Here is a 19,265-nt window from a genome sequence, read left to right on the forward strand (position 1 = left end):
GCAGGATTGATCCCTATAAGCCTTCAACTCGAAGAGGACAGCGAGTGCTACAGGGACCGACGCACGCGGGGAATTCGGAAAAGAGCCCGGGATGAAACCATGAGGAAATGGCAACAGCAATGGGATAGCGCTGAGAACGGTAGATGGACCCACCGTCTAATTCCGTGCCTGTCGACGTGGGTAAACAGAAAACACGGAGAAGTGAATTTCCACTTGACGCAGTTTTTGTCTGGCCATGGCTGTTTCAAGAAATACCTCAATAGGTTTGGACACGCAAGATCGCCGTTATGCACCGGGTGCGGCGATGTTGACGAAACCCCTGAGCACGTGGTCTTCGAATGTCCGCGCTTCGAGCATGAGCGAGCCGAGATGACATCCGTCGTCGGCAATGACGTTAATGTGCACAATATCGTCCAACGAATGTGTGCCGACGAAGAGAAATGGGACGCGGTAAACAGAACTATCGTTCAGATGATGTCTCTTTTACAACGAAGATGGCGAGAGGAGCAGCGGCACTCTACACAGCGGACAGCACATGGCTCTGAATCGTTGGGGCAGCCGGAATCGTCGGACCGACCGAGTAGATCGCGAAACAGCTCCGGCAAATGGTAGTCGGGGCGCCTGTGAACCGGAAGTTTCCCACCACCGGAATCGCAGGACCGACCTCGGCATCAGCCCGGTCAGCTTCGGAGTAGGTTAAGTTCACCGTCGGGGACTAACTGAGTAGAACGCGTAGTTGCACCGGCAAATGGTCGTCGGGGCGCCTGTGAACCGGAAGTTTCCCTCCCACCGGAATCGCAGAACCGACCTCGGCATCAGCCCGGAAAGCATCGGTTCGGGAGATCTTCCGCCGTCGGGGAAATCTTCGTCGGAGTAGGATAGATCCACCGTCGGGGACTATTCTGAGTAGTCCGTAGCGAGTCACCGGCTTAAGTCGTCGGGGCACCAGTGAACCGGAAGCCATCCTCCAACCGGAATCGCTGGATCGACCTCGGCACTTCACCGGTCAGCAGCAGTGATGCGGGAACCCAAACCGCATCTCTCTTAACCAACAGAGCTATTGTTGAAGCTTGAGTGGTGCGGGGTTAATCGCCAATACAAGCAATTCTGGGATGGCAATCGCCGTTTTGTGCATAGCAAGCGAATATACAATAAACGCCTCCTTCGTTTGAGAAAGGGAGCGAACGGAATGAAGACCAAGTGGTTCGTTGACGATTTTGGATTGACGTTCGTCGTGCATTCTTTCGTCGATGACGAGACGACGACCTGCCGGAGTTATTATACTGGATGACGATGTCTTTTTTTATTTCGTCATCTCACTGTGACGAATCTGACGATTGCCTGCCCTGTTCTAAAATAAACTTATTTATTTCCAGTACTTTACAAAATTCTTCTATTGATATCTCTGTAACAAATAATCCGATTTCAATGAAAATTTGAAGGGTTATGAATGAATGTTAGAGCTTCCATAAGTCGATAAAAGAACTCGAATCGGTTCAAAAATGGCTGAGAAATTGATCAAAATGCAAACAGTTGAAAGTAATAAAATATGCTTTTTCTAGTACTTCACGATACTGTTTGAATCATAACTCTGTAACGAAATGTCCGATCGCAATGAAATTCAATAGCGTTCTATGGGAATGTTGTAGCTTTCATTTAGAGCTAAAAGTGTTTAAATCGGTTGACAAACAGCTGAGATAATTGAGTGACATTTTTTGTAACACACACACACACATACACACACCATACACACACACATACACCACACATACACACACACATACACACACACGGACATGTGCTCAGTTCGTCGAGCTCTATCGATTGGTATATGAGACTTGGCCCTCCGGGCCTCGGATCAAATGTCGGTTTTTCAAGCGATCTTTATACCCTTCTTATGGTTGTAAGAAGGGTAAAAAGAGGAATTTTAGAGATTTTTTTGGATAAAATCGATTTTTATCTCTGTAACTTTACGTTCGATTGCAGCATGTTTATGAATGATGTCAAAGCTTTCAATCGATGGAAAAAGAGCTCAAATCGGATCAAAAATAGCTGAGAAATTGATCAAAATGTAAAAAATTGAATATTCTAAAATAAACTTATTTATTTCCAGTACTTTACAAAATTCTTCTATTGATATCTCTGTAACAAATAATCCGATTTCAATGAAAATTTGAAGGGTTATGAATGAATGTTAGAGCTTCCATAAGTCGATAAAAAGAACTCGAATCGGTTCAAAAATGGCTGAGAAATTGATCAAAATGCAAACAGTTGAAAGTAATAAAATATGCTTTTTCTAGTACTTCACGATACTGTTTGAATCATAACTCTGTAACGAAATGTCCGATCGCAATGAAATTCAATAGCGTTCTATGGGAATGTTGTAGCTTTCATTTAGAGCTAAAAGTGTTTAAATCGGTTGACAAACAGCTGAGATAATTGAGTGACATTTTTTGTAACACACACACACATACACACACACATACACACACACATACACACACACATACACACACACATACACACACACGGACATGTGCTCAGTTCGTCGAGCTCTATCGATTGGTATATGAGACTTGGCCCTCCGAGCCTCGGATCAAAAGTCGGTTTTTCAAGCGATCTTTATACCCTTCTTATGGTTGTAAGAAGGGTAAAAAGAGGAATTTTAGAGATTTTTTTGGATAAAATCGATTTTTATCTCTGTAACTTTACGTTCGATTGCAGCATATTTATGAATGATGATCAAAAATAGCTGAGAAATTGATCAAAATGTAAAAAATTGAATATTCTAAAATAAACTTATTTATTTCCAGTACTTTACAAAATTCTTCTATTGATATCTCTGTAACAAATAATCCGATTTCAATGAAAATTTGAAGGGTTATGAATGAATGTTAGAGCTTCCATAAGTCGATAAAAGAACTCGAATCGGTTCAAAAATGGCTGAGAAATTGATCAAAATGCAAACAGTTGAAAGTAATAAAATATGCTTTTTCTAGTACTTCACGATACTGTTTGAATCATAACTCTGTAACGAAATGTCCGATCGCAATGAAATTCAATAGCGTTCTATGGGAATGTTGTAGCTTTCATTTAGAGCTAAAAGTGTTTAAATCGGTTGACAAACAGCTGAGATAATTGAGTGACAGTTTTTGTAACACACACACACACATACACACAGGGTTGCAAAATGGTGAGTCGACAACCAGGAAGGAGCGTCCAACATAGCTCTGGTCCTCACAAGCCCCTACCTCACGCTTCCACGGGTCTAACGATGACAAAGACCGCCAGCTAAGGGTTGCGTACTTAGCTGGTAGTGCAACCTGGGCACTGTTGTCCTTCTGACATCAGCTAGAGTGAGGAGGTGCCAGGTGGGAGCTTGGGATTTTTACCCTTTCCAAGCGAAACTCATACATACAGCCGTATGGAATACCACCTTTGGTACTTCCTTCGGGAGGTGGCCGAGCGTCTGGTCCATCTGACCAGGGGCTCAAGCATGGTCTACCTAGGATGTGGCGGGGGTTCATCAGTGGGCTCTGGTGAATCTCTACAAAAAAACACAGATCTGCAAGTAGCCCTGAACAAGCGACCTGGTACCGCTTTCAAAGTATCTTAGCCCTCTGGAGTGCCAACCGGCACATCAGGATGGATGCCAGTAAAATCCTGACTATGGTATACTGGTCACGGCGCAGAACAACGGACAGGACACGGATTACGGATTACACACCACATTGCGACACAGAGCTGACAGTCGTGTTATTCTATTCCCCGAGTAAGGATGGGTGATACCAACTTGAAACGGCGAGTAGGCTAATGGTGCGATTGCCCCCGTCCCGGTAAAACCTTGGCAGGCCTTAAGTGATGAGTACTAGGCTCGGATGACTAAACCCCGATCTACGCCGATCCGGCTCTGAACACGATTCTCATAAGGGATCGTGTCAACCCTTGCATGGCCTCCCTGCTTGCAAAGATAACCATGGGATCATGAAAGGCGACTACGTACGGCGGGAAATGATAGCGGCCCAGAGGGGGGACCCTGAAGAATGGAAGAGAGTATAATTGAGATCGAAGAAGGCGCGGCGAACCCTTTCGCTAAAGGTGGCTTAGTACGGTCACCACCATCGCAGCTAGGGCAACAGCAGCGCAATCAGGAGGAGCAGCAGGTACAGCGACAGCTTCAACAGCAGCAGCAGCAGCAGCAGCCTCGAGAGCAGCAGCAACAGCTTCAGCAGCAGCAACAGGCTCAGGTCAGTGCATGGTCGAAGGTGCCAAAGCTACCGAGAGTTGTAGCAGCCAAGAAACTGGTGGACGAATTGCACGAGTTCGTCGATAAAAGAAGTAATGTGCACAAAGACATCAAGACTTTGGTGTTGAAGATCCAAGGAACCCTTGGACTAGCTGTCAAGGAATGGGCGGTCGTTGCACAGAAAGTGGAATCGACGGAGAAGGAGTTGTCGGCGGCCAAGACTGCCTTAGAAATAAGGCAAGTGCCGATTCAACAAACGGCGATGCCAATTACTTTTGCGAGGGAAACCAACGCAAAGAGGGACAAATCCCAGAGGACGGAGAGCGTGCCCTTCACACCGAAGAGGCCAAGAGCATCACCAGGAGATGCAAGACCGGGTGGTTCCAAGAAACACAAGGACACCCGCGTCAACGAGTCAGGCCCAGCGAACGCAGCAACCACCAAGGAAGGCAACGATACCCCATGGAAAATCGTCAAGGCAAAAAATCGGAAGACGAAAACCAAGAGCAGGTCCGAAAAACAAAGCCTCTTCAAGGGCCGGAAGAGAGGTGAGGCGCTTATAGTCAAGGCAAGCGATGACTCGTACGAGAAGGTTCTCCGTGCAATGCGGACAAACCCGGAGCTCGAACAGCTGGGTGCAGACGTGCGGAAAGTCAGGCGCACCCGCACCGGAGATATGATCCTGGAGCTAAAACGAGACCCGATGGCCAGCAGCTCTTCCTACAAAGAGCTCGCCGAGAAAGCCATGGGTAATACGGTAGAAGTGAGAGCCGTGTGTCCGGAGGCAGTCCTTGAATGCAAGAACTTGGACGCAATCTTTACGGACGACGATGTAAGGGTTGTCATGAAAGAGCAGTGCATGTTAGGAGAAGTGCAGATGCAGATCCGCATAAGAAAAGGGCCATCCGGAATGCTAATAGCATCAATTAGGCTTCCGATTGAAGCGGCCGTCAAGGCACTTAAAACGGAGAAGATTAAAGTAGGCTGGTCCACTGAGCGTCTCTCAGAAACCGGAAGCATGCTATAGATGCCACGAGTACGGCCATCTGGCTAGATTCTGCAAGGGGCCGGACAGAGGTAATTTATGCAGAAGGTGCGGAGAAGAAGGCCACAAGGCGCAAGCCTGCCGGAAGCCTCCAAAGTGCATGATCTGCGCTAACGGAGATAATAACAACCACGTTACAGGAGGCCTGCGATGCCCGGCCTTCATGAAGGCGACTGCTACCAAACCACAGTGGAGGTAATTCAAATTAACCTCAACCACTGTGACACAGCACAACACTTGCTGAGGCAATCTGTGGCGGAGTACAAGTGCGATGTGGCTATCATCTCGGAGCCATACCGTGTCCCGGCCGGCGATGGGAACTGGATAGCAGACAACGCAAAATCAGTGGCGATATGGACGGTGGGAAGATATCCTTTCCAGGAAGTGGTACATCGTGCAGATGAAGGCTTTGTTATAGCCAAAATTAACGGAGTCTTCTTCTGTAGCTGCTACGCACCCCCGCGATGGTCTATTGACCAGTTCAACGAGATGCTCGACAAGCTGACTGAAGAGCTCACAGACCGCAGACCAGTCGTCATAGCCGGCGATTTCAACGCGTGGGCCATAGAATGGGGCAGTCGCTTCACCAACTCAAGAGGGAGCAGTCTACTGGAGGCCTTGGCAAGGCTAAACGTCGATGTTGCCAACGATGGTACCACCAGCACATACCGTCGGGATGGTCGAGAGTCAATTATTGACGTAACTTTCTATAGCCCTGGGCTGTCAGGAAGTTTGAACTGGCGAGTGAGTGAGGAGTATACGCACAGTGACCACCAAGCGCTTCGGTACAATATTGGTAGCGGACGGCAGTTGGAAGCACGTGCGATCCCTTCGAAAGAGCGGAGGTGGAAAACGTCGCAGTTTGACAAGGAGGTGTTTGTTGAGGCGTTGAGATTGGAGCGCAATGCTCAACACGCTACTGCGAATGAGTTGACAGCGGCATTAGTACGAGCGTGCGATGCAACCATGCAGAGGGAAGGTAAACCGCGACATGGTCGCCGCCCAGCTTACTGGTGGAACTCGACGATTGCCGACCTGCGTACAAGCTGCTTTCAGGCTAGGAGAATGATGCAGAGAGCCCGCAACGACGCTGAAAGAGCAGATCGAAGACCAGCGTACAAGGCGGCGAAAACCGCTCTCAACAAGGAAATTCGGCTCAGCAAGAAAGCCTGTCTGGAGGAGCTCTGTCGCAACGCCAATTCAAACCCGTGGGGTGACGCCTACAGAGTTGCAATGGCGAAGTTGAAGGGCCCAGCTGTACCACCCGATAGGTGTCCGGAGAAGATGAAGACCATCATTGAAGCGCTATTCCCCCGGCACGAACCGACGAGCTGGCCGTCCACACCTTACGGAGCTCAGGATAACGACGAAGAAGAAGCCCAGGTAACGAACGATGAGCTGATCGCGGTGGCGAAAGCCTTAAAAACCAGGAAGGCTCCGGGACCAGACGGTATCCCCAACGTAGCTCTGCAAGCAGCAATCCAAGAAAACCCAGATATGTTCAGGATCGTACTGCAAAAATGTATCGAGGAGGGTAACTTCCCCGACATTTGGAAGCGACAAAAGCTGGTGCTGCTGCCTAAACCAGGCAAGCCTCCTGGAGATCCTTCAGCATATAGACCGATATGTCTGCTGGACACAGTTGGCAAAGTGCTGGAGCGAGTAATCCTGGCTTACGAAATACACGGAGGGAGAAAACGGCCTGTGTGACATGCAGTTCGGCTTTCGGAAAGGTAGATCCACCGTTGATGCCATCCGAACGGTCGTGGAAGCTATGGATACGGCGCGGAAGCAAAAGAGGAGAGGAAATCGGTACTGCGGTGTGGTCACTCTAGACGTAAAAAATGCCTTCAACAGTGCCAGTTGGGCTGCGATCGCCGAATCGCTGCACAGATTGGAGGTCCCCGAGTATCTTTGTAAGATTTTGAGGAGCTACTTTCAAAATCGTACACTGATCTACGAAACAGACGCTGGGAAAAGGTGCACGACAGTCACAGCGGGCGTCCCACAGGGTTCTATTCTTGGCCCGACTCTCTGGAACGCTATGTATGATGGAGTGTTGAAGCTGAGCTTCCCCCGGGGTGTGAAGATCGTCGGCTTCGCGGATGACGTGGTGCTCGTAGTCATCGGCGAATCACTAGAGGAAGTAGAGATACTTGCTACCGAAGCAGTAGACGCCGTGGAAGAATGGATGCGAGGGAAGAAGCTTGTGTTAGCCCATCACAAAACCGAAGTTGTGATGATAAGCAACCGAAAGGCAGTGCAGAAGGCGAGAATCTCGGTTGGACAGTGTACCATCGACTCAAAGCGGGAATCCAGACACCTGGGAGTGATGATCGATGATCGGCTGAGCTTCAACAGCCATGTCGATTATGCATGTGAGAGGGCCGTGAAGGTGATATCAGCTCTATCCCGGATCATGCCCAACAACTCAGCGATCAGCAGCAGCAAGAAGCGACTACTGGCGAGCGTGTCGACGTCGGTACTCAGATACGCTGGCCCCGTGTGGGTGACAGCACTGCAGACGAAGAGGAACCGCTCCCGGCTGAACAGTACGTTCAGACTGATGGCCATGCGTGTGGCGAGCGCGTATCGTACGATATCATCGGAGGCAGTCTGTGTGATTGCAGGATTGATCCCTATAAGCCTTCAACTCGAAGAGGACAGCGAGTGCTACAGGGACCGACGCACGCGGGGAATTCGGAAAAGAGCCCGGGATGAAACCATGAGGAAATGGCAACAGCAATGGGATAGCGCTGAGAACGGTAGATGGACCCACCGTCTAATTCCGTGCCTGTCGACGTGGGTAAACAGAAAACACGGAGAAGTGAATTTCCACTTGACGCAGTTTTTGTCTGGCCATGGCTGTTTCAAGAAATACCTCAATAGGTTTGGACACGCAAGATCGCCGTTATGCACCGGGTGCGGCGATGTTGACGAAACCCCTGAGCACGTGGTCTTCGAATGTCCGCGCTTCGAGCATGAGCGAGCCGAGATGACATCCGTCGTCGGCAATGACGTTAATGTGCACAATATCGTCCAACGAATGTGTGCCGACGAAGAGAAATGGGACGCGGTAAACAGAACTATCGTTCAGATGATGTCTCTTTTACAACGAAGATGGCGAGAGGAGCAGCGGCACTCTACACAGCGGACAGCACATGGCTCTGAATCGTTGGGGCAGCCGGAATCGTCGGACCGACCGAGTAGATCGCGAAACAGCTCCGGCAAATGGTAGTCGGGGCGCCTGTGAACCGGAAGTTTCCCACCACCGGAATCGCAGGACCGACCTCGGCATCAGCCCGGTCAGCTTCGGAGTAGGTTAAGTTCACCGTCGGGGACTAACTGAGTAGAACGCGTAGTTGCACCGGCAAATGGTCGTCGGGGCGCCTGTGAACCGGAAGTTTCCCTCCACCGGAATCGCAGAACCGACCTCGGCATCAGCCCGGAAAGCATCGGTTCGGGAGATCTTCCGCCGTCGGGGAAATCTTCGTCGGAGTAGGATAGATCCACCGTCGGGGACTATTCTGAGTAGTCCGTAGCGAGTCACCGGCTTAAGTCGTCGGGGCACCAGTGAACCGGAAGCCATCCTCCAACCGGAATCGCTGGATCGACCTCGGCACTTCACCGGTCAGCAGCAGTGATGCGGGAACAAACGCGTAACGTTATCGGTTTCGGGAGACATTCCTACGTCGGGAACTCTCCGCTGGAGTAGGCTAGCTCCACCGTCGGGGACTATGCCGAGTAGCGATCGTGACAACCACCAGTTTTGGGTCGTCAGGGCGCCAGTGAACCGGAAGCTACCCTCCAACCGGAATCGCTGGACCGACCTCGGTATCCAACTGGTCCAACCTGGAGAACTCGAGAATCGGCGGATTAACAGCAGGCGCAACAGTTGCGCAGGGCTCTGGCGAGATGTCAGCCCCAAACACGTCGCAGCAGAGCAACGAAGCGTAGCAATGACAGAAGCGGTAGTAGAAACATGGCGCGATGCCAGCAGTACGAAGAGAGCAAGGGAAGTACAGGAGCGTAAGAAGCAAGGAGCAGTGCAGTGCTTAGCACAATAGCCTCCCCCATGAAGTAATGCCAAGAGGCAGTTCCGGGGGGAATGGCTCGTGGGCGAAGGTGGACTTTAGTCGGTATAAAGGAGTCCGACACTCTGGCGCACGATGGACGAATTCGATATGACTAGCCTCCATATCGAACGTGAAACGCTGGGTTAGTTCGTAAATGTAATTTACCACCTTCTAAAATTAAAAAAAAAAAAACACACACACATACACACACACGGACATGTGCGGGTGAGCAGATCCCATGGAGAAGTCAACTTCCACTTGACGCAGTTCTTGTCAGGTCACGGCTGCTTCAAGAAATATCTGCACAGGTTCGGCCACGCAGAGTCGCCGCTCTGCGCTGAGTGCCCAGTCGTAGAGGAGTCGCCGGAACACGTCATTTTCGAGTGTCCACGTTTTGCTGCGGAACGTAGCGAGATGACAGCGGTCTGCGGGGCTGACGTAACCGTAGACAACGTAGTGGATAGAATGTGTAGCGATGAGGTGATGTGGAACGCGGTGAACATGGCGGTGACGAAAATAATGTCATTGCTTCAGCGGAAGTGGAGGGAGGAACAAGCAAGTGCGCGCGGCGACAACTCGGGTCGGGTTTCGTAGCCCGGTCGTATACTGCCCGAGCCGCGCACAAATGCTGAAGAGCTAAATGGCTAGATCCACCGCCAGGGACTAGACCGAGCAGAACGCGACGCAGTACTGGTTCTGGGTCGTTGAGGTGCCGGTAAACCGGAAGTCAGTCTCCAACCGGAATCGCCGAACCGACCTCGGCACCCAACCGGTAGGTATGCATGATCGGGGACCGGACCGAGTAGATCGTGGAAAAGCACCGGAAGTTGTAGGCTTTGTGGCCGTGCGGTTAGCGGCGTCAGTCGTTTAGGCATATTGTGCCATGAAGTGTGGGTTCGATTCCCACTCCAGTCGGTAGAAACTTTTCGTCAAACGAAAAATTCATCATTGGGCTACTGGGTGTTTCGTGTTGTCCGTTGCCTAATGTTTGTGATTGTTCAGTCTGTGCAGCCTTGAGCTGAAGACGGTGTGAATTGTCTTGCCAAATTGGTCGTCAGGGCACCTGTGAACCGGAAGTCATCCACCAACCGGAATCGCAGGATCGACCTTGGCACCTATCCGGGCAGCATCGGTACCGGAAGAACTTCCACCTCCGGGGAACTCTTCGTCGGGGTAGGGTAGATTCACCGCCGGGGACTATCCGAGTAGTGCGCGAGAACCTGGAGTGCTAAATGGCACGCGTCCAGCACCGAGAGAACTTCCTTCGTCAGGGAGTTTCTGGCACCCATGGTATCGTGAGCCGAATGGCTGAATATGGCATGTTTAGATCACAAACTAGGAATACTAACAAATTATTAATGGGAGCCGAAGGGCTCAGCATGGCATGGCATTCGCTGAAAGCGAAACAAATTAATAATGGAACTAACAAATTAATGATGGAGCCGAAGGGCTTAATGAAGGGTGCGCGTAGCATGTGTCGCCTCTTCTTCGAAGTAATACCGCAAGGTGGTGCCGGAGAAGAATTCTTTACGGTGACGGTGTACCTAGGAGACTGTTTTTTAGTGGGTAGGCGCCCCATTGCGAATCCCACACAGTGCCAAACCATACACTGTGGCATGAGCATGAACAAATACAGGCCAGTCTTGAGAAGATTTTTTTGTAACTCCTAGAGATGCATGAAAAAAAAAAAAAAAAAAACACACGGACATGTGCTCAGTTCGTCGAGCTCTATCGATTGGTATATGAGACTTGGCCCTCCGGGCCTCGGATCAAAAGTCGGTTTTTCAAGCGATCTTTATACCCTTCTTATGGTTGTAAGAAGGGTAAAAATGCGTAGAAGTTTCATCCTTGGCACTTTTAATCATGTTTGACGCTCACTTTGCCGACAAAAAACCACTGGGGTTATTCCTATCCAACATTTTTCGTAAGGTACAGAGAAACATATTTCACTCAAAAAAGAATATCAATACAAAACATTAGAAAATTGATTAAACGTGTATTTCAAGTGATTAAACGTGTAAGTTCAAGCGATTGATACACACATTGAAATAGGACCTTAGGACCCTATTACTTATTATTGTTAGTGTTTTGAACTAGTTTCTAAAGTAATCCTATAATGGGAAATTTTAAACAAATCTTTGAAGACAATAATTTGAAAAAAATCTGAATAGAAAGTCTTAGTTAAGGTGAAACATGTTTCAATCCAAACATGGCTTACATCCCTACTCATGATTTCAAAGGCACTAATCTGCAGAATTAACGAACACACTAAGCCGATGTTCTTATTTTAAACTTTCTGCTAATACACAGTGCTAAAATAGAAATTTCACTGTCGTTTGAGATTGATGCTTCTTTTGCGAGATGTGTGCCATTCAAGGTTTTGGCGCTATTTCACCTTAATTCTTAATAGGTATCTCTGCACGCACTTCAAGGTCCTTCAATACCTTGAGATTTTTTCTTGGAGGAGGGATTCTTGATAAAATTTATAAAATGATTCATAGTAGATTTATAAAAGAATCATCAAGATTTTTTTTCAGAGAATGGATCTAAAGATATTTTCAGATAAAATTTGGACAAATATTGGGTGTAATTTCCAAAGGGATTAATTAGAACTACTTAAAATTCATTGAATGAATTCATTAGGAAACTCAAAAGCAACTGTCGAAAAATTTAGTGGTTTAATAGTGAAAATTTGAGAAAGTTTACGGAGGACTCTGCTAAAACTTCTGTAAAGTTTCTTGGAGTAATTCCTTGTGAATTTAAAAAGCAACATCTTCAATTCTTGAATATTTTTGGCCTAGTATTAGATTAGATTTCTGGAAAAATATCAGAAAAAATCTAGAGAAATATCGTAGGTAGTACCGAGCTAAATTGAAAAAAAAAAACTCCTTTGTGGAATCCCTCGAAGAACGCTTTGTAAGATGCCAAATTTTGGAATTATTACTGGAAAAAGCGCTGCATGGTATTTCGATAGGCCAGAATCGTGAACTTAATTCAGCAGCACTCTTAAACGTGATATTTCTGGAACAGTGTCTTCGGACGAGATTTTTTAAAAAATATACCGCATGTATTGGCGGTAAATGTTAGTTTACAACTTTGCCGCAAACGGCGCTGTAAAATAAAAATTACTGAAATAACGATCTTTAAATATGGTATCTTTGGCAAAGTTATAGATAACTTAAATACAAAAATCTTTGCCAAAGACAATTAGTTTGTATCTAGTCACATTTCCAAAATATGGAGGTATTTTCTGAACGATCCCCCAAAAACCGTTTTTCTCAAATATTTTGAAAATGTGAGGATTTCGGTAGCAACATTGTTCTACAAAATTGTGTAAACTGTCAAAATGGATCATTTTCTCGTGCAATCATAGTATGTTGGTGGCAGTATTTGCAAACTATCATTTACCTAGAATCCAATATATGCGCCATATTTTTAGAAAATTTTTGATCGGTGATACCATTCCACAAAAATCACGTTTAGAAAAACGTTCCCTTGTGCATTGGGGTCATTTTTGGCGGTGCCGATTGGCATAATATCATTTCCGTTACAGCCAAAAAAAAAAATGATTATACAGTCAACTCTCCTTAACTCAATATTTAAGGCACCATAGAGTAAAGGAGGAATACAGTTCAAGATAGAGTTACTCTGCACGTGCTGTAGCCGTATGTGCAGTAGCCACAAGATAGTCTCTACTCTAATCCTTACATCAATTTCTCCAGGGATTCCATAAGCGGTTCCCCTGAGATTGTTCCAGGAAGAAATTTTGTTTGCTACCAGACCGGATTCGATAGGGCTCCAGAAATACCTCCAGCAATTCGTTCAGGAATTTTGCCAGGCGTTCCTCCAGGGATTCAAGGATTAATCCAGGAATTTTTGCAGGGATATTTCTACAGGGATATCGTCAAGAGTTTCTAGAGGAGTTTCTGCCGGAATGTCTCCAGTGAATCCTCCATAGATTCCACCAGTAAAATCTTTACTAGGATTCCTCCAGGAATTTCTCCAAGGATCCCTCAGGGAACTTTTCCAGAGATTACTTCTGAGACTCCTCCTGATATTCCTCCAAATTTTCTTTCAGAGACCCGACCTGTGGTAACAAGATTATTACATATTGTAACAAAAGCTGTTAAAAAAAAAGAAGTTGATGTAATGTTGCTATCAAGATGGTTTCTTCTTAACTTGTCACATTTTTAGTAACTATTTTATTACAACATTTGTTATATTTTTGACATTGTGTTTGTGACTTAGTTGTAATACATCTAAAATTATGAACAGTAACAAAATTTGCAATAATTTTGTTATGTTGTGACATGTCTGAAACACGTTCTGTAATAATTTTGCTATAAATTTAATAGGATTCTTTTTTTGGGGCCTTCCTTAGCCGAGTGGTTAGATTCCACGGCTAGAAAGCAAAGCCATGCTGAAGGTATCTGGGTTCGATTCCCGGTCGGTCCAGGATCTTTTCGTAATGGAAATTTCCTTGACTTCCCTGTGCATAGAGTATAATCGTACCTGCCATACGATATACGAATGCAAAATGGCAACTTTGACAAAGAAAGCTCTCAGTTAATAACTGTGGAAGTGCTCATAAGAACACTAAGCTGAGAAGCAGGCTCTGTCCCAGTGAGGACGTAATGCCAAGAAGAAAAAGGATTCTATATTTAATTGGTGTAAATTTCGTTATTTTAACTACTAACGGTATATGTTTTATTACAACTGGCGATATAAAAAAATCATATCAGAGCAACACATTCTGTTATAATCTTATTTCTTCTATCTAGTCGGGAGTACTCTAATGGTTCCTTCAGAAATGTCTTCAAAGCTTTCTCCAAGTTACAGTACGACGATTTCTTCAAGGATTACTCCAGATATTTTTCCAGAATTTCCTCTGGTAGTTTTCTTGAGATTCTTCTATGAATTATTCCTCAGATTTCCTCCGGGATCGCTTCAGAAATTCTCCTTTCGGGATACTACAAGAAATAACTTCATGAATTCCTATAGGGACTCCTCAAGAGTTTCCTTTAGGATTTTTCTCCGGCATGAATCCAGGAAAATTACTACATGAATTATTCTGGGGATCTTTTCAGGTAATCTTCCAGGGATTCCCCTCAAAATTTCTCCAGACATTCGTTCTGGCCCTCCAAAAACTCAACCAGGGAATTCGTAGAGAATTCCTACAGGGATTCGCCCATGAATTTCTCCAGGGATTTCATCAAAATGAATAAGAATTCATCAATAATTTCATCTACGATTTTTTAGACATTCCTCTAGGAACTTGTTTTCTTAACCCCTTGAGGAATCCCGGTTTAATTCCTGGAAGAATCCCTGGAGAAATTCTTGCAGGAGCCTATCGAGGGATTCTTGAGGAAATCTCTGGAGGAAATCCTGAAAAAATCCCTGAAACACCAAATATACTTTTTGACTACGCAGTCTTTATTTTTTTCAATGGCTTTTTTATAATAAATAAGGTTATTCAACGAGTGGCGTAAGGTGGCAATTGTTGGCCTCGTATAGCGCGGTGACAATTCTCGACTCGAGTGAAGTGACTAGCCATACAAATCAAATGGATAGCCACTTAACTCAAGTCGAGTATTGTCACCTCGCTATACGAGACCGACAATTGTCACCTCACGCCACTCGTAGAATGAACCCAAAAGACTGTGTGGACGAAAAGCATATTTTATAAAAACATGCAGTTGATTGTCTATCAGCTCATCCCTGGAACAATTTCTAGAGGAAATCACCAAGAGATTTTTCTGAAGCAATCCTTTGTGAAACTCCCGAAGAAAAAGCTGAAAAAATCTTTGCACTAATCGCTGTAGAGATTTTACTGGAGAAATCTCTGGAGAAATTCCTGTAGGAATCTATGAACCCCCCTGTTGAGATTTTTCAGGAGAAATCCCTGGAATAATTCTTGTAGTAATCCCAGAAGAAATCTCTGGAGGATTCCACGAAGAGATTTTCCAAAAGGAATTAATGTAGAGCATGTAGGGTGTTTTAGGTAATTTGGGCAGTGCGTTACGCGTATATAATTTGGCCACTTCCGTTTGATTTTGCCGTAAATGGCCAAATTATATACGCGTAACGGTCTGTCCAAATTACTTTGATCACCCTACTGGAGGAATTTTTGTAGAGATTTTCCTAAAATAATCCCTGAAGTAATTCTTAAGATAATTTCTGATGAAATTCCTGCAGGAATTCTGAAGAAATCACTAGAGAAATATATTGAGTAAACGAAGATTGACTGGACTTTGATTATGATAATTGGATTTCGGCTTTCAGTCACGAATTAAGCGTTGATTATTTTAAATCATTGCCAACATTTCCCAACAACTGGATCTTAACGTTGGCAATGATTTAAAATAATCAACGCTTAATTCGTGACTGAAAGCCGAAATCCAATTATATTGAGTAATCCTTGAAGAAATTGCCCTACTGTAACCCCTGGATAAAAACTTGAAGATACGAAAACCACTAATTGAACTTTAACATACACTTATAATCCCTCCACAAAATTAAAAAAAGTGTAGCCTTGAAAAATTCTCTGCAAGAATCCTTGATTTTCAGGAGAAATCGCTTAAAAAATCTCTGGAAAAATTCCGGAGCTTTCCTGAAAGAGTTCCTGAAACAGATCTTGGAGATCTTGGAAATCTTAAAACGAATCCCTGTAAATATATGTTTGCCGGAATCCTCGGACGAATCCCTGGAGAAACTCCTGGTGGAATTGCTAAGATGTTCCTGGAGCCCAATCTAAATCGGTCTAAAATGTGTCATGGCGAACAAAAGTTCTTCCGGGAGGAATCTTTGGCCAAAGCCCAAGTGAAGAAATTGCTGTAAGGATTACGGTATAGATTATCACTGAAGAAATCTTCGAAATAATTCCTGGAGAATTCTCTGGATGAGTATCTGGAGATATTTAGAGAGGAATTCTTAAAACAATCTCTGGAGGTTTGCCTAAAAGAACGTCTGGTGCCCTATTTGAACAGATCTCAAAATTGCGATTGGTGCCAAAAATTATAATTCACTAGAAATAAAATGTCGTTTACACATGAATTACGGCTTTTCGAATGATTAATAAAAATCCGAAATTGATAATAACGGAAATGGAATTTGAGATTGAGATGTTTGAGAGGCCCATATAGTCTTAGCTTTAAACGCGCAGCTTTTCAGCAAGATCAAACTGAGGGGTATGGGTTCGAATCCCACCGGTAGAGAACCTTTCCGGGTTGGAATTTTTTTCGACTTCCCAGGCATAGAGTATCTTTGTGCTTGCCACACGATATACAAAGGCAAAAATAGTCAAATGGCAGTGCTCTCCGTTAATAACTGAGTTAAGCTTAACTCCGTTAAGCTGAGAAGCAGGCTCTGTTCCAGTAGGGACGTAACGCTAGGTGTTTGGCATGGTGTCCATTTACATGTGGATGAAAAACCGTGTCTTTTAAGACATCGCATGGTGGAACTATATGATGGTCTGAAAACTTCCACATCACACCCTAGCGGAACAGATTTCGGAATACTCCGACAAAATCTAAATGTTGGTCCTCTTGGTGCTCTTGTAAATCGGAAAGAAAAACCATGAAATTTGAACAGTCGTTATATACATGTGTATGAATATGATATACGCCGGTTCCTTCTGAAACAGGTTCCAGGTTCCTTTGTGCCCAGAATAACCAGGGTTCCATTCTAGAATCCCATACCTTCCATATAAAGCTTAAAGAACGAAAATCGGTTCAAAATGAATTTTTAAAAGCGTTTCAAAGTAATGGGTAATTTTTTACCCTTAATGCATAATGTGTAACTTTTTCCTAATGCATTAGGAAAGTTAATAGTGCTACTGAATTAAGTTCACGATTTTAGCCTATTGAAATACTGTGCGCTGGATAAACTCGTACAGATTTTCTTTGATAATCCCTGGAAGAAACATATAAAGCATAAATCTGCCAGTCTTGTGCAATAAAAAAAACTCAGGTCAATGTCGTCTGCTGACCAGCGTAAATCCTCCGCCGCTCAATGGAACTGCCACACTATACACGAATGCGAATCATTTTGTGAGAAATTGATGAAGAGAGGGTGTCCAATAGTCATAACTGCATAAAATTTGTGAATGAACTCAAAGTTTTTTTTTATAGTTTTAAGCATTAAATGTTTTGTATTTGTAACGATCTCATACAAGTTTTGTAGCAAGTCTTGACTTTATGGTATTATGTGACTAAACCCTTTTTTTCTAATTCCAGATTTCCGACAGCTCACACAAAACGTCCGTTTCGGTCAACGGTCTCTCGAAGCCAACATCAGTAACGTTCATCAAGGTACCGGACACGCAGCATAATGGAACCAGTCCCGACGATAAAGACGATTATGATGATGAGGAAATCGAAGAAAGCAAATTCTGTACTTTGCCACGAAGTGGCCCCAATGCATTTACAATTCGGCAGGTAAATTGAGTTTATGAGATTATTCGTTGGAGTATTTTTAAATTTTCATATTTTTTCTCGCTTTCAGGCACGATTCGTCAAGGGAAACGGCGCCAAAGCGCTAGGGTTCTCAATAGTCGGCGGTAAGGACTCCCCCAAAGGATCGATGGGCATCTACGTGAAAACCATCTATCCCAACGGACAGGCGGCGGAGAAGGGAACACTTCAGGAAGGCGACGAAATCCTTTCGGTCAACGGAACTGCATTCCAGGGTCTGTCCCACCAGGAGGCGATTAACGTTTTCAAATCGATCAAAACTGGCGACGTGGTCATTTTGCTCGGCAGGAGAAACAATCGGCGAAAGTTGGATACTCCTTCGCCGCAGTGAAGCGGCTTTTCGCGGTGTAAAAATGCTTAGTGGAATGTTTATTTTTTACCAAATAAGGATTTCTAATAACATTTGCAATTATTAGCTTAGTAAGAACCATACGCACAGTTTGAATTGAATCGAAAATCACAACGAAAAGTGCACAATTGCTGTAACACTCCCGACCACGTAGAAATCACGGCAGCTCGAACCAAATGAAAAATTCAAACAATTTACCTTTTTACTTACCAGTTTGTTTGATGTTATTTTTTTATTATGAAACAATGTCGAATCAACGCGCAGACATAACTAGTCCAAGATTCTTTAAATAAAATGTGTAAAAATTTGACGAATCCAAACAAAGCTTTCATTTGAGCGAGACAGAAAAAATACCAATATATTCATTAAAATACAGTTAGTGTTTAACCATACCAAAGGATTGTCATCAAATGAAAGAAGTAAAATGCGTGCGATTTTTTTTTTGTTAAATACATTGCTTAATTCTGTCCGGGTAGAGCACGCGAGCGCGTTCGTATTTGTATTACCGACTTTGAATTTATTTGCAGTTAATTACACCACGTTCTTCGTGCATTAACCAGTAAGTCATGCGAATATAATATATGCAGTATAAAATTACGACCTCATGATTCGAAATAGATGAAAGAAATTCAAATTTGCGTATATCGGATGGAATGGTGTAATCATTTTTAATGTAATTTGCGATGGTTTGCGAGTTTGTAATCTATCATAGGTTAGCCCTTCGCCCCTATTCTTGATAACGTTCGAATGCTCTTTTGATTGAAAACCTTTTTGCTTCCCCGTTTACGCCAGCAAAATTCATGGGCCATGGATTCGAACGAATAGGATTCGTTCGAAAGTTGGATATGCCGTAAACATGCGTTTTGTGTTGACGAAGTTGAAATTGGTTTGTGGTTTCAGACTAGGTCTCATATTACGTAATATAGGCTTTCTTGATATCAGACAGCATACATCTAGTTTTCACTGAAAATAAGAAGTTGCATATTAAGATAATCTATATTACGAAATATCTGCTGTAGTCTGAACTCGATGATCCCTTCATATTCATTATTAGTTATGGAGTATTGACTGTATTGCA

At 44.6% G+C, this 19,265-nt stretch overlaps 1 protein-coding gene across 6 annotated transcripts in view; it reads left to right on the forward strand.

Moving 5' to 3' along the window:
* Positions 1 to 18,781, forward strand: part of LOC5565736 (PDZ domain-containing protein 2) — a 317,629-nt gene extending 298,848 nt beyond the window's left edge. For all 6 annotated transcript variants that reach the window (XM_021855182.1, XM_021855184.1, XM_021855183.1 and 3 more), the window contains 2 exons: positions 17,602 to 17,802; positions 17,870 to 18,781. In XM_021855182.1, the coding sequence (XP_021710874.1) occupies positions 17,602 to 17,802; positions 17,870 to 18,169 (501 nt within the window). In that variant the 3' untranslated portion in view covers positions 18,170 to 18,781. The remainder of the gene's footprint in view (positions 1 to 17,601; positions 17,803 to 17,869) is intronic.
* Positions 18,782 to 19,265: the final 484 nt, after the last annotated feature.

The sequence above is a fragment of the Aedes aegypti genome, chromosome 3 (genome assembly GCF_002204515.2).
Source record: "Aedes aegypti strain LVP_AGWG chromosome 3, AaegL5.0 Primary Assembly, whole genome shotgun sequence".
Taxonomy (NCBI): Eukaryota; Metazoa; Arthropoda; class Insecta; order Diptera; family Culicidae; genus Aedes; species Aedes aegypti.